Source organism: Heterodontus francisci, chromosome 20 (assembly GCF_036365525.1).
Source record: "Heterodontus francisci isolate sHetFra1 chromosome 20, sHetFra1.hap1, whole genome shotgun sequence".
In the NCBI taxonomy this organism is placed as follows: domain Eukaryota; kingdom Metazoa; phylum Chordata; class Chondrichthyes; order Heterodontiformes; family Heterodontidae; genus Heterodontus; species Heterodontus francisci.
Window position 1 is genome coordinate 68,838,257 of NC_090390.1, and position 14,686 is coordinate 68,852,942.

At 42.6% G+C, this 14,686-nt stretch overlaps 1 protein-coding gene across 2 annotated transcripts in view; it reads left to right on the forward strand.

Annotated features, from left to right (window-relative positions):
- LOC137380713 (uncharacterized) overlaps nucleotides 1-14,686 on the forward strand; it is a 360,734-nt gene that overhangs the window by 24,460 nt on the left and 321,588 nt on the right. For both annotated transcript variants that reach the window (XM_068052983.1, XM_068052984.1), the window contains exons 2-4: nucleotides 4,058-4,184; nucleotides 9,538-9,699; nucleotides 10,982-11,093. In XM_068052983.1, coding sequence (XP_067909084.1) covers nucleotides 4,112-4,184; nucleotides 9,538-9,699; nucleotides 10,982-11,093 — 347 coding nt within the window. In that variant the 5' untranslated portion in view covers nucleotides 4,058-4,111. The remainder of the gene's footprint in view (nucleotides 1-4,057; nucleotides 4,185-9,537; nucleotides 9,700-10,981; nucleotides 11,094-14,686) is intronic.

Consider the following 14,686-nt stretch of genomic DNA (forward strand, 5'->3'; position numbering starts at 1 on the left):
CAGTACTGCTTTAAGAACAAGCAGGCCTCAGGAGTTACCAAGAAGGTGCATTTTGGTTGCCGTTGGACACAACCATACAGAAAGGGAACCGACCAGCTTTAAAGGGTGCATCCTGGTTGCCTTGGTTACAGCCATTCAAGACTGAGCATCGAGAGATACATTTGTTACAATTTAATTTTGAACTGGTTTATAGTGGAAAAATAGGCTGTTCTAACAGAGGACACAGACATACAGCAGTGTGTTAGCACCTGAAAGGAGTGCTCTCAGACCATTTAAACTGAAGGAAGAGAATTTAGACTGTTTATTTATTATTCTCTCTCAAATTCTAAAAAGTCAAGCCAAAACAGAGATCTCTGAGAATTTAAACTGAAGGCAGGGAAGTTAGACTATGACAGTCTTTTATCCCTCAAAAATTCTAAAGCCAAATTGATTCATTAAAAAGTGTTTGCAAGTTGTCAATTGTAAAAATTCATTCCTGGAGAAGGAAAGCAACAATTTTGTCTTCTGGATTAGACTACGGATGTTCTACTGATGAAGAACCTTTTTAATCCCCATCGGACATCTGCGAGGACTTCAAGCAACTTTGGGCTGTTTCACATCTGGCAGGAGCGTAAATTTGCAAGGGCTCAAATTTTTTCTATTTTAAATGTTGTTTATATCTTCATAGTGTTTAAGAATTTAGTTTTTCTAATGAAACAGTTAATTTGTTGATTGAAAGACACCTGGTTTGGTTAGCCTCATTTGGGGGTTAGATGGTACAATTTGGCTGGGTCTTTCTTTAATTTGGAAAGTTTAAAATGATATGTTAGGCGATCTGTGGAGGGACGGGATTGAATTAACAGTGTGTTTCTCCCACCACAATCAGAATCGTATATTTTGTTTGGATGCTTTGACTGGAGCGGTCGGTTGTAACAATAATTCTGTTCACCATATTATAAAAAGGATATGGAAGCACAGGAGAGGGTGCAAAAAAGATTTACAAAGATGAAACTAGAACTACGAGGTTACTACTATCAGGTATGGATGAGCAGGCTGGGCCTCTCTTCACTTGAAAAGAAAAGACTGAGGGGTGACCTAATGGAGGTCTTTAAAATTATGAAAGGTTTTGATAGAGTAAATACAGAGAGAGTGTTTCCACTTATAGGGAAGAGTAAAACTAGAGGCCATCAATATAAGATGGTCACCAAGAAATCAAATGGGGAATTCAGAAGAAACCTTTTTTACCCAGAGAGTGGTGAGAATGTGGAACTCACTACCACAGGGAGTAGTTGAGATGAATATAATATATACATTTAAAGGGAATCTAGGTAAGCATATGAGGGAGAAGGGACGAGAGCAGCGTTGTCTAACATATGGCCCACGGGCCAGGATCTGGCCCATCAAACGATTCCATCCGGCCCACGGATGTAAACTGTTCCCGGGCCGTTCCTCATCCTCACCATGACTGGAATTGAGAAATTTCTCTTTGTCAGAACTGGCTTTTAAACTATTGTGCTGCAAATTTCACAGGTTGCAGAGAGTGGAACGCTCTTACGTTCTTTTAAAAGTCAGCTCTTTTAAAAAAGATCGTTGTCAGTTTCACAGGTGACAGCCGCTGTCATCAGGAACAGCAGTTTCCCAACAGACTCGGGATTTTCTGGTAGATTCTGACTTTTTTCCAATCCCTGGCTCAATCCCCGTAGACCTGTAAGTCTATTTCTCTCAGATGGCTATCCAATTTCCTCTTGAAGTCATTGATCATCTCCACTTGCACCACCCTTGTGGGTGAGCTCCAGGTAATTACCACCCACTGCATAAAAGAAGTGCTTCCTTATATTCCCCCTGCATCTTTTGCACAAAACTTTGAATCTGTGTCCCTTAGTCTTGGGGGGGGGGGGGGGAGGGAAGAGAGAATGCGAAACACACACAGAGCGTGGGGAGAGGGAGAAGAGAGATCAAGGTGTCTCCTGAAAGGCGGACATCTATCCAGAATACTCTGCATCGCTACATCAAGTGTGCGGCAGATATTGACTACTTATGCAAGCAAAAGCAATGCCAATTATGTCACTAAATCAGTTTTCAATATACAAGGAAGTAAGTCAATAAATTAGTCTTCTCATTTAAGGCTTCTTCACAAAAATGCACATTTGTTGTTTTTATTTGTAAGATACATTTTTAATGCTTTTATCTTTCGACATTTGCTCACCAGCCCCCTGGGCTGAGCAAAAATCACAATGCGGCCTTCCGCCCAAAAAAGTTGGACAACCCTAGACTAGAGGGTTATGCTCATTGAATTAGATAAGGAATGATGGAAGGATGCTCAGATGGAGCATGAATGCTGGCATGGACTAGTTGAGCCGAATGGCCTGTTTCTGTTCTGTATATTTGATATATGCTTCACTTCCAAAAAGCAGAATAATTTATTTTAACCACTAATATTAAGCTGCAGAACTACTTACTGTTCACATTATTAGAGTCATTTATTTGACCAAAGGAATCTGTGAGATATTCATCAATCATACTTTATTTGGGGGAACCTACAGTGAATGCCAAATCAATAGATTCAAAAAGGCATTTGACAAATCTATATTGCTGGAATATGTTGAAAGGTTTAAGTTTAAAATGAAGAAAAATTGTGCCAACTGGTGTTTAATGATTAGGGTTGTACCTGCTATTGAAAGGAGCTGCAGTTAATGCTGGCGCGTGATTTTTTTGTTGTTGGAGACACAGATGGTTGGAGGATATCAAAGAACCCTTGTCTTTTCAGATGCTGCTGCTGGCTCTTTTGCAGGAAATACAGTTGAGGAATGTTGCCTGTTTTAGTTGCCAAATGTTCTCCTCATGGTTGAATTGTACATTCTGCTTGCAATGAAGAAGCCTGAAGAGTTAATGCTGTGTCTCTTTTTTTGCAAGTCAGCTGGGAATCTGATAATGCATGGAATCTATCACCATGCTTATGACACTCTAAGTCAGGCTACTGAGAAATATGACCCCCTCTTATTTTATTTGACCAATATAGAGTGCACACACTTTCCCCATAGAAACATATCCCACTTAGCCAAATCAGAGAGTTTTGGTGCAGTTTGCCAGAGCCAAGACTTAGGAACTTTGAAGTGTGCACAGTTGGAATTTACCAGCTAAAACTTTATAACTTTGGTAAGCCTTCCACTTTTTACAATGCTAGAACCACTCTACCCATTGAGACATTAGCTTGCAGGATTACCTGAAGCTAAGAGTGAAGATTCTTGATCCCCAATGACAACCAGCAGGCACAGTTCAGAATTTAAGATGATGATGAGGAAGAATTTCTTCTCTCAGAGGGTCATTAATCTTTGAAATTTCTGCCCTAGGGAGCAGAGGAGGCACGGTCATTGAATATATTCAAGGCTGAGTTAGATTTTTGATCTACAGGGGAATCGAGGGTTATGGGAAGGGCAGGCAGGAAAATGGAGTTCAGGCCACTATCAGATCAGCCATGATCTTATTGATTTGCGGAGCAGGCACGATGTGCCAAATAGCCTATTCCTGCTCCTATTTCTTACGTTCTTATATAAGTCTACCCCTCCAAGTTTGTCATTGTGACAGTGCCTTGGATTACTGCAGACCTGCCCAGTTCAGGCTCTGGATTACCAGATTGACTTGGTTCTGAGTTTCCATTTTCAGGTGCTGTCCCAGAAGATACATATAGTGAAGTTAAGGAATCGGGTGAATCACAAAGGACATGTGAGAAGGAACAAGTGAAGGTGGCAGCAGAGGATCAAGCAAGAACTTGATGCCATCAGTGACCTCCTTTACTTTCAGAAATATAGCAGTGCGATGAAACTGGTGAAAGGAACTGAAAGTGCTTGCAGTGAAGGGAGATCAACGTGCTGAATGATGCATAACTCAGGTGTCTGGTACATGTTGGGCATCACATTGGATGATAATGCAGGCGATCCTGCATTAAGCAAAAGGGAACTAAGCTAGAAAATTTGAGATTGCTGTATTCTTTGCTGCCACTGAAAACAATCTCTAATACAAGTACCTTAGAAAGCATAAGAGCTTGCATAATAATTTATCTAATTTATTTTTGTTTCAGTTGCATAATTTCAATTTCCTCACAACTGAATGACTGACTACTTCTTTGTTCACTATGGCATTCAAGACAAAATCACGGAAATTTAAATCATTGGATTCTAATGCCATACTTGGGGCAACCTCACCAGGTAAGGAAAATTAAGGAAATCACCTATGCAAGCTTCAAACTGACTGATACCTGTATTATCAGTTAAGCTCATGTCATACTGAAAATATCTGTGCATTTATGAGAAGGAAAAATGACATAATCAGCCTCAGGTTCAGTGTTGAGACATGAAAGGAGCAGTGTTCCTTGATTTCAAAAAGTCTAATTTTTAAAAAAGTATCATATATTTAGAAACAAATTTAGGAATTGAGTAGTACTCGGGGACACCAATTTGCACCTGAATAGAGCATGCATACTGCAGCTGTGTATTCCTGCCCACCTGAAACCTGATTATTCTTATCAGGCAACACATGGTACAGTGCCAGATACAATAAGCTCACTATCCATTCTTCCAGTCTAGTTGACCTGGAGACAGGATAGAATGAGGTAGTCTTGACTGCAAGAAGGAATTGATTCTCTTGTTGCAATAATTAAAAGATACTTTCATAGTTGCTTCAGGGATAAATAAATCTACATCAAATTTGCAGTGGAAAAATAATATATGCAGCTCCTTTCATAGTATTTTGTAGCCAATTTATAACTTTTATGCCATTTTTGTTGCAAAATGTAGTTTATAATGTATATCGATAGCTAGCCAAGGCCTTGCATTTAAAAAAAATAAGCTACTTTCAACAGGAGGATGACCAATCTGATGGACCTGTGAATAAATTCACTGCCAAAGCATGAATGTATTGTATTCTGACACCTGGAAAGTTTCTTGTGTAACATTTCATAACTCACTGTCTATATAGGGGAAAAATTTGTTTCTATTATATTGTCAGAGCTGTTATTTTTTCACTGATCAAATGATCTCTGCCATGTGTTATATGTGACTATGTGCTGGTGCTGCTGTTCAGTGTTCAACAACCCTTTATGGCATTGATAAGGCTTTTCTCATTAACAAATTCGCCTTCTCGCATATAAAACAGCTCTGTTTATAATGTAGTACTGGCAGCTGGCAGGAGAAAGCAAGGGCCCGAGAAAAATTTGCCTTTTCCTGCCCAATTATCCAAAAGCCCTCCCACTCTCGACCATAAAATAACGTCAGTACTGATATTGGTGGAGAAACATGTGAGGAGAGAAGAGAAAGCTCTTTGCAAATCATGTTTTTGCTTACAGCTGTCTTCGTATAGCCTCACAGTGGATGAGAAAGGGAAGTCAAAAGTCAATAACACAACAAAAACTGGGTGTCCTTTAAGCCAGCTATTTTTGATTTGTGACATTTATGGCTTCAGCCATTATCAGCCTCCCTTTTTGTTGCAGTCAATGAGGATCAATTTGTAGCTCCAGTAGTATATTTACATACACTAACTTCAGTTAGGACATAGTGCTCTCACTTGTGCTGGGTTGAATAATATAATCTATAGTATTAGTTTGACATCACCATTAATTTGGGAGTGGAGAATGAGGATTTATGTGGGGTAAAAATCATGCAGTAAAGTCACTTGAAATTCCTCTCTCTGCCATCTTAATGGAAATGTTAGACCAAGGTTGTCCAACCTTTTTGCATGGGGGGGACACATTACAATTTTTGTCTTGCATAGGAGGCCAATGAGACAATTTTAGAAAGATAAAGGCATTAAAAGTTTATCTTACTATTAATCAAAACAACAACAAATGTGCATTTTTGTGAAGAAGCTTTAAATGAGAATGTTGGACACTGATTTAGTGAGATACCTGCCATTTTTTTGCTTGCACAAGTAGTCAATGTTTTCCCGCACACTTGTAGCAATGCCAAGTATTCTGGATAGATGTCCCTCTGTCAGGAGTGATCTTGATCACTCTCTCTCCCTCTCTCAGGAGTGATCTTGATCACTCTCTCTCCCTCTCTCTATCTGTCACGCTCTCAGTGTTGCCCCCCTCTCTCTCTCTGTGTTGCCCCCCTCTCTCTCTCTGTGTTGCCCCCCTCTCTCTCTCTGTGTTGCCCCCCTCTCTCTCTCTGTGTTGCCCCCCTCTCTCAGTGTTGCCCCCCTCTCTCTCTCTCAGTTTTGCCCCCCTCCCTCTCTCTGTGTTTGCCCCCTCTCTCTGTTGCCCTCTCTCTCTCTCTCTGTTGCCCTCTCTCTCTCTCTCAGTGTTGCCCTCCTCTCTCTCTCTCAGTGTTGCCCTCCTCTCTCTCTCTGTGTTGCCCTCCTCTCTCTCTCTCAGTGTTGCCCTCCTCTCTCTCTCTCAGTGTTGCCCTCCTCTCTCTCTCTGTGTTGCCCTCCTCTCTCTCTCTCTGTGTTGCCCTCCTCTCTCTCTCTGTGTTGCCCTCCTCTCTCTCTCTGTGTTGCCCCCTCTCTCTCTGTGTTGCCCCCTCTCTCTCTGTGTTGCCCCCTCTCTCTCTGTGTTGCCCCCCTCTCTCTCTGTGTTGCCCCCCTCTCTCTCTGTGTTGCCCCCCTCTCTCTCTGTGTTGCCCCCCTCTCTCTCTGTGTTGCCCCCCTCTCTCTCTCTCAGTTTTGCCCCCCTCCCTCCCTCTCTCTCTGTGTTTGCCCCCTCTCTCTGTTGCCCTCTCTCTCTCTCTCTGTTGCCCTCTCTCTCTCTCTCTGTTGCCCTCTCTCTCTCTCTCTGTTGCCCTCTCTCTCTGTCTTGGTGTTGCCCCCCTCTGTCTCGGTGTTGCCCCCCTCTGTCTCGGTGTTGCCCCCCTCTGTCTCGGTGTTGCCCCCCTCTGTCTCGGTGTTGCCCCCCTCTGTCTCGGTGTTGCCCCCCTCTGTCTCGGTGTTGTCCCCCCCTCTCTCGCTCTGTGTTGTCCCCCCCTCTCTCGCTCTGTGTTGTCCCCCCCTCTCTCGCTCTGTGTTGTCCCCCCCTCTCTCGCTCTGTGTTGTCCCCCCCTCTCTCGCTCTGTGTTGTCCCCCCCTCTCTCGCTCTGTGTTGTCCCCCCCTCTCTCGCTCTGTGTTGCCCCCCCCCTCTCTCGCTCTGTGTTGCCCCCCCCCTCTCTCGCTCTGTGTTGCCCCCCCCCTCTCTCGCTCTGTGTTGCCCCCCCCCTCTCTCGCTCTGTGTTGCCCCCCCCCCTCTCGCTCTGTGTTGCCCCCCCCTCTCTCGCTCTGTGTTGCCCCCCCTCTCTCGCTCTGTGTTGCCCCCCCCTCTCTCGCTCTGTGTTGCCCCCCCCTCTCTCGCTGTGTTGCCCCCCCCTCTCTCGCTCTGTGTTGCCCCCCCCTCTCTCGCTCTGTGTTGCCCCCCCCTCTCTCGCTCTGTGTTTCCCCCCCTCTCTCTTTCTGTGGCCCTCTCTCTCTCTCTCTTTCCTCCTTTGTCCCCTTCTTTCCCTCTTTCTCTCTCTGCTCACTCACGCTCTCTCGTTCTCGCTCACTCACGCTCTCTCGTTCTCTCTCTCTCTCTCTCGTTCTCTGTCCCCCCCCTCTCGTTCTCTGTCCCCCCCCTCTCGTTCTCTGTCCCCCCCCTCTCGTTCTCTGTCCCCCCCCTCTCGTTCTCTGTCCCCCTCTCTCTCTCTGTCCCCCTGTCTCCCTCGAACAGTTACAGGGAGCAGGAGTGTGCAGCATAGCTTTATGATTGGTCAGTTTGTTTTTCCACAGTTTCAGCCCCTTGGCTTAGCAAGAATCTATCTACCTCTGCCTTAAAAATATTCAAAGACTCTGTTTCTACTGCCTTTTGAGGAAGAGAATTCCAAAGACTCATGACCCTCTGAGAGAAAGAATTTCTCCTCATCTCTGTCCCAAAAGGGCGACCCCTTATTTTTAAACAGTGACCCCCAGTTCCAGATTCTCCCACAAGGGGAAACATCCTTTCCACATCCACCGTGTCAAGGCTCCCCCAGAATCCTATATGTTTCAACCAAGTCGCCTCCTACTCTTCTAAATTCCATCGGATACAAGCCTAGCCTGTCCAATCTTTCCTCGTAAGACAGCCCCTCCATTCCAGGTATTAGTCTAGTAAACCTTCTCGGTACTGCCTCCAAGACGATGAGAAATTTCCCATTTCTGAAATACATCCGCGGGCTTAATGAAAACCTTTGGCGGCCGGATCCTGGCCCGCGGGTCGTAAGTTGGACAACCCTGTGCTAGACTAACAGCTTCTAGGTTTATTTGCATCTGAATGTGAGGACGTGTGCCCCCAGTGATGGTTTACCTCTTATAGGTCCCCTTAATCAGCCAGGTTGACCAGTTAGTTATCATTATGCCCAGAAGTGCTGTAGTCCTACTTGGATCAGATATTGGATAACTGAGTCTAGATAGAGATTTCATTTAGGTCTAGTCTTTCTATGGAAGGCATACCACCTTTGAGCCCACTAGATATCAAAGAGTTACTCCTTACGTTTTTAAAGGGGTACAAATAATAAACAGTAAATTAAAGGAAACAACAAACTAAATCAGAATATTGTCTTTAGTGATGAGCATGTACTCCAGTCTCTCCGGCGCCCATCGATCATGGAGGGCCTCAAGCATACTGGTGGACTCTGCGTGCACCCTTTCCAGGGACTCTGTGTCAAGGCTAAGGTTGACATCAAAATGCCCAAGTACTGGTGTGCATCAACAATTTGGATAAATGCCTCATGTATCTTCCAATCAATACCTTTTTGAGATCTGTTTTTGATCACGCATAGCTAAAATACTATAATTGGGGCATCCATCTTCATAACCTACCAATTTAGCCCAGTGCATTTCATAGCATTGAGCAAGGAGCATCTAACGTTGCAATGATTTTTTTGGATCTTGTTCATTCCCTTCATTTCTTTTAATTCTTTCATGGGATGTGAGCATCACTGGCCATCCCGAATTGCCCTTGAACTGAGTGGCTTGCTAGGCCATTTCAGAGGGCAGTTAAGAGTCAACCACATTGCTGTGGGTCTGGAGTTACATGTAGGCCAGACCAGGTAAGGATGGCAGATTTCCTTCCCTAAAGGACATTAGTGAACCAGATGGATTTTTACCACAGTCGATGGTAGTTTCATAGCACTGTTACTGAGAGTAGCTTTCCATTCCAGATTTTTTTATTAATTAATTGAATTTAAATTCCACCATGATGGGATTTGAACCTGTGTTCCCAGAGTATTAGCCTGGGCCTCAGGATTATGAGTCCAGTGACATTGCGACTACACCACCATCTGCCCTATATTTGTTTGGCCTGTTTTGTGGCTTTCATAATGAGCCCTTTAGATGGCATTAAAGATCCCGTGACACTGCTTGAGGAAGCGTGGTGATGTTTTCTGCAATGCTTCATACATCCCTCCCACAATCAACATTAAGATCTTTCTGAGAATGGTGATAAGGGGTTATATAACTGCAAGTTTCTTTTTAGAAGAAGCAATCCAATTCAAATAAACTTACCATATTAAATAAGTGCACCTGGACTGAATTTTATGTAGAATATTGTCCAATTCAATATTTTTTCACTATTTGAACAGCTAATCAGTATCTTGTCCGCCTGATGGAGGACAAAAAGGAACTGTCTTTCAAAAGGCCAACAGAGGATAGAATGAAATTGGTGTTTCAGGTATTAGACGACCTCTTGCCACACACGGGCATGTTGACCAGAGTACTGAAACTCATCAGGGATGAACTCTATGGTAAGAAGAAGAATGATAGTAATACATGCTTGCTACAACTATGTAAATATTATTTGGAGAAAGCTGCCAATCAATATTGATTTATTTTTCACTTTAGTAATTTTAGCAGTGGGGATTATTTGGTGAAAAGGTGAAAACAGGCATTAAGTGGGTGCTGTGCTAATAAGACACACCTGTTTGAAAGTTTGGTTTTAAGCATGCAAATTTGGTCCTCATTGGTGATTACCATAATTTGAACTTAACTGAAGGTGCTAAATCAGACACCTGGAGGTTTAGCACTCGAGCGTTGATTAGACACAATTTTCATGGAGCAGTGTATGTGGACTCCACACACCTACTTCTACTGAAGGTGTGGAGTGTGCTGGCTGGTACACAGTGGCAGGTTTCACATTGGCTCAAGGACTGAGTGAGAGGGTGCACAGCTTCTCAGACACAACACTGGAGGTCCAGACCAGGATGGATGTCCTGTACCCACAAGAGGGAAGAGCCCACCTCGCCCTCCTGTATTTCCTGTCCCTCTCTCCTGCAGCAGCTAGTAGCATAGTGTCTGGCATCAAGTCCTCCTCCCATTCCTCCTGCAGACCAAGATGCACCTGGCAAGATGCTGATGGCCAAGCACTCACTTTCTCCTAGTTACTCGTATAAGCTAGAGTAGCACAACACTCATTGATTTTAGGTGAAATCTTAAGGGAGTTTCCAGAATAAACGTTAAGAGTGTTGGTGAAATCTTGACAAGGTGTGCCAGAAAGTCTCCCGATGTGTTTCAAAAGTCCTCTTCAAACCTCTAGCAGGAAGTGAACAGTAAAAGCACCTGGAAACCTCTGCAATGATTCATTTACTCCCAATCAGCTGATTGATGTTAGAGGAGGGCGCTATTTTACCAAAATGCTGTGCAGCCTCCTTAATGAGCACTTCACTTTATAGACCAATCAGTCCCTTAACGATCCTCTGGATGGCAGTTTCTAGTGGAAGCTTTAACTCCTTTACCAAGATGGCTTCTTGTGCTAAATGCAGACTAAACTGGCATTTCAGCTTAAAACTGCATCTTGTCCACCTGGGAGGCTCTTTAGCAACAACAACTTGTATTTATTAACCTAAAATATTTGTGGAAAATCATCCGTGTGTATTTTATACGACTCCTTGATGTGATTATATTCTTGATATTAATGTATTTCAGTTGAGTGTCACATTAACTTTTCACTGGTAAATGTTGGGTTAGATTTTCTCGGTAAATTAGTCAGCAGCTTTCAAAAATATGTTGTCTTAATGTGATATCTTGTAGATGGAGTATATAGTTCCCAAATTACTGGGAGTTCGGCACCAGAATCTGGAATAGCTGATGCAATCACACGAGCACCATACTTCAGCTTGCTTGATCAATTACAGGAAAAACGGTTAGTGATAATAGACTAATGAATCTTTGTTTTGCATATTACAGTTAGCATGACCTAGATAATTATTTCATTAACAAAAATTATAACCCTTGAGCTGCAATTTACAGGGATTATTTCTGGCCATTTAGAAGTGCAAAAGCACTATAAACGGCTGTAGTTGCCATTAGAAAAGTAAGACTGTGTTGGCCACACATAAAAATGTCAGTCTTTATTTTTCTTGCTCTTGAACAATATTGCTGGAAATGTATGCTGTTTTATATACTGTGAAATGTAGTTAAAAATAGGTTTGATATCTGTTTACAGTATATTTTCAACAGGTGGTTCAAGTGAAATGTTTAAACTAGGTTCTGTTAGTGATATTAACACAGTGTTTTTATAATAACATATTCAAAATTATATGGAAATATAGACCATGTAGATGAACATATTACTGGATGCAAGATGCTTCAGGGATAAGTGCTCACACTGACCATAATATTGCAGCTTTAAATCTCAAATCTAACATTTGGAGATTAATTACATCACTTGTCAATTCATCTTCTGGACAAATCTGATATTCAATTTGACATTCATGCATCTTTAGCTTTCTTAGTTAAGTTGGTCTCCTATCTCTGAGGACTGAATCTTCTGTGTCTGCCACTGATAACCATCAAATAAATTACTTGCCCTCTCCCCCCACAAAACACTTACCTTGTCCACCTGACCTTCCCCCCACCAACAAAGTGCATAAACTTTAATGTAAAACCCTTCCCACCATCCTCTACACCAATGATGTAACTTTGACCCCTTTCCCTCCTCTCCCCCCGCCTCACTGCACTGAGAAACTTGTCTCCTCCCCCTTCCCACCAGTGTGGCGCCTCGTTTCCCTGGATGGGCATCTGAAGGCCAGCGGCATGAAGATCGCACCGGGACAGACGGTGGGAACATAAGTGTAATTAATTCATTAATTATAATTTATTTAAATTGCTCCCATCGCCAAGCAGCAGGGGGCCACCATGTGGCCTCGCTGTTGCTGGCAATATCAGGCCAGGCCCTCCTGGTGCAGGATGCGTGGCGCCTCTCTCCCAGAGGCATCTTCAGGGCCTGCCCCCGCCACAGATCCTGACGCCTGGGGGAGAACTAAATCGAGCCCTGAATTACAGGTTGAATACTGGAGAGCCACATGCTTTTTCCAATTATAACAATTAATGGTCAAGTTCTACTTCCCAGACATCATTTTGTCAGTGATTGTGCTACTGCAGAGGAGTCCTTCATTTCACTAGTCTCACCTGGATTGCACTGCAGATTGAAGATGTGGAAGGACTGTAGCTAACTCACTATGCCAGACAGTTTTCTGCTTTTTGTTATTCAGTACTTGAGCTTTGTTTATTGGGAAAACTGTTATATTTCTGTAGTATGATTAGGTTTATAAGAGTGATCATTCTAATTTTGTAGAGTTAGATGTTAACACGTGGATGATTTGATTTCATTTTGGTGGACATTTTTTGTTGATGTATCAATTAACCTTTTAAAAATAAGAGTTGGGCCATTGCTTCATAGCATGCATATCCCATTTAATGAATCTGGGGCCATGTGGCTGAGAATGTTATGGGAAATATCTTGAAGGGATGTTAGTGAATAGAAAACAAAAAGGTGATAAATGTTGATACTATTTAACAAAAAATGAATTGTTTCAAGGGAGTATCACTTGTGAGGCTTATTAGTGAGCTGTTCTGACTAGAGAGAGTGTTTCAAGGTACTTACTAATTAATTGGATTGCCTGCAGGGAGTGCCCACCCTGTTTAATGTACCATATATAACAACAACTTGCATTTATGTAGTTACTTTAATGTAGGAAAACCTCCCAAGGGGCTTCACAGGAATGTAATCAGTTAAAAGTTGACACTGAGCCAAAGAGGGAGATACTCGGAGGGGGTAACTAAAAGTTTGGTCAAAGAAGTAAATTTTGAGGAGGGTCTTAAAGGAGGAGAGAGTGAGTCAGAGAAGTGGAGGGGTTTAGCGAGGGAACTCCACAGCTTATATGCTCAGTGTTTAAGATGAACCCCACCTAAATCTCCTGCCAAAAAAATACATGACCTGCATATATGGCCTGCATAAAAACCTCCAAGTGCCACAATGTTCATTTTAGTTGGTGTCCATAAATACATTTACTCTGTTTGTTTCTTATTTCACAGTGTACTATTGCTGTAAACTCTTTTTCTGCTTGGCGGTTCTACTACTGATATTTAAATAATTCTTTCTCCCAGTCTCAATCTTTGCATCAGCTGCTGATATTAATTCATCGGCCCCTATGTCTGTGCTAATTTGAATACCCTGGGTGGTTGTCTGAGCCACCGGGGTGTATCTTGCGTATCTGACTTTTTTTTCTGCCTGCCAAAGGAGGCTGGAAATCCTGGAGGAATAAGCTGTATCTTGTGGGTGAAAGGGGTATGCTGGGACTCCCTCAAAATGAAAGCAAAACTGCCCCCTCACTCCTTTTTGGTCAGCTGAAGGACTGCAGATTTCCAGCTTGCCTTCTTTACAAGCAGTATAAAGTATGAGCTCAGTAGTCTCTTCAATTAACATTATCTTTTTTTCCTTCTACCTGGAGGATAGGACAGGTCTTCTTTATGAGCTTCTCGATAACTTGACAGGAGCTTAGCTCCTGTTGGATGAAGTTGTCCTGCAAGTTTTTCTGCATCTCTGAGATGCTGTTTCATGTTCATTGTGGCAGATCTTTCAAGAACTGGTAAAACCTGATAAATTATGGCAGGTTTGCTCAAATGTCAGTTGAAACTGGAATGTTTTTGAGCTTGTGAGCCTTTGAGTTGGGGGTCCAAACTGCCTGCAGGTTAGCCCAGGACCCAAATGAATTTAAGGTTTATTTGTGAGGTAAAGGATTAAAGATAGTGTTAACTAAAGTTAATCTCCAATTCAAGCTTCTGACAGCAAGTCTTTTACATTCTGACAGGTATCGGATTCCTTATATTAAATTAGATTATAATTTGAAAGGTCCAAACTTCCAAATGCCTCAAATTTATTTTCATATTCATATTTCTAACCATATTCTCAAAGAACATGAGATAAATCCCAACCATGAACTTCCTACTAACGACACATAACAATATGAAACTGTTCTTGTTGAAAGAGTGGAGCAACATATGCAGTTTAGGAAAATAATTTGAGATTTTAAAAAAAATATTGCATCTTAAAGGATTTATAAATACTTCAAAAAGTGTCATGTTTACACAACCACACTATGCCAATGATGGAGAGGGTGGATTTTGAGTAACATGGCAGGGGCAACATTCAAGCAAAGTGCTCTGTACTGCACGGCAGCTGCATCCATCCAAGAGAGTGGTGAATATTCCATCTCACTTGTAGCTGGCGGAGAGATCAGTACCCAGTCTCTACTCTGCTGTTGTAATCATAGTTGATATGGCTACTCCAGTTCAGCTTCTGGTTGATGGACATGCTCAGGATGTTGGTGGAGAATTCAGCAATGGTGATTTCATTGAAGGTCAAGGGGAGATGACTGGACTTTCTCTTGTTCGAGGTGGTCAATAGCTGGCACTTGTATGGTGTGAATGTTATGTCCCATTTATCAGCCTAAG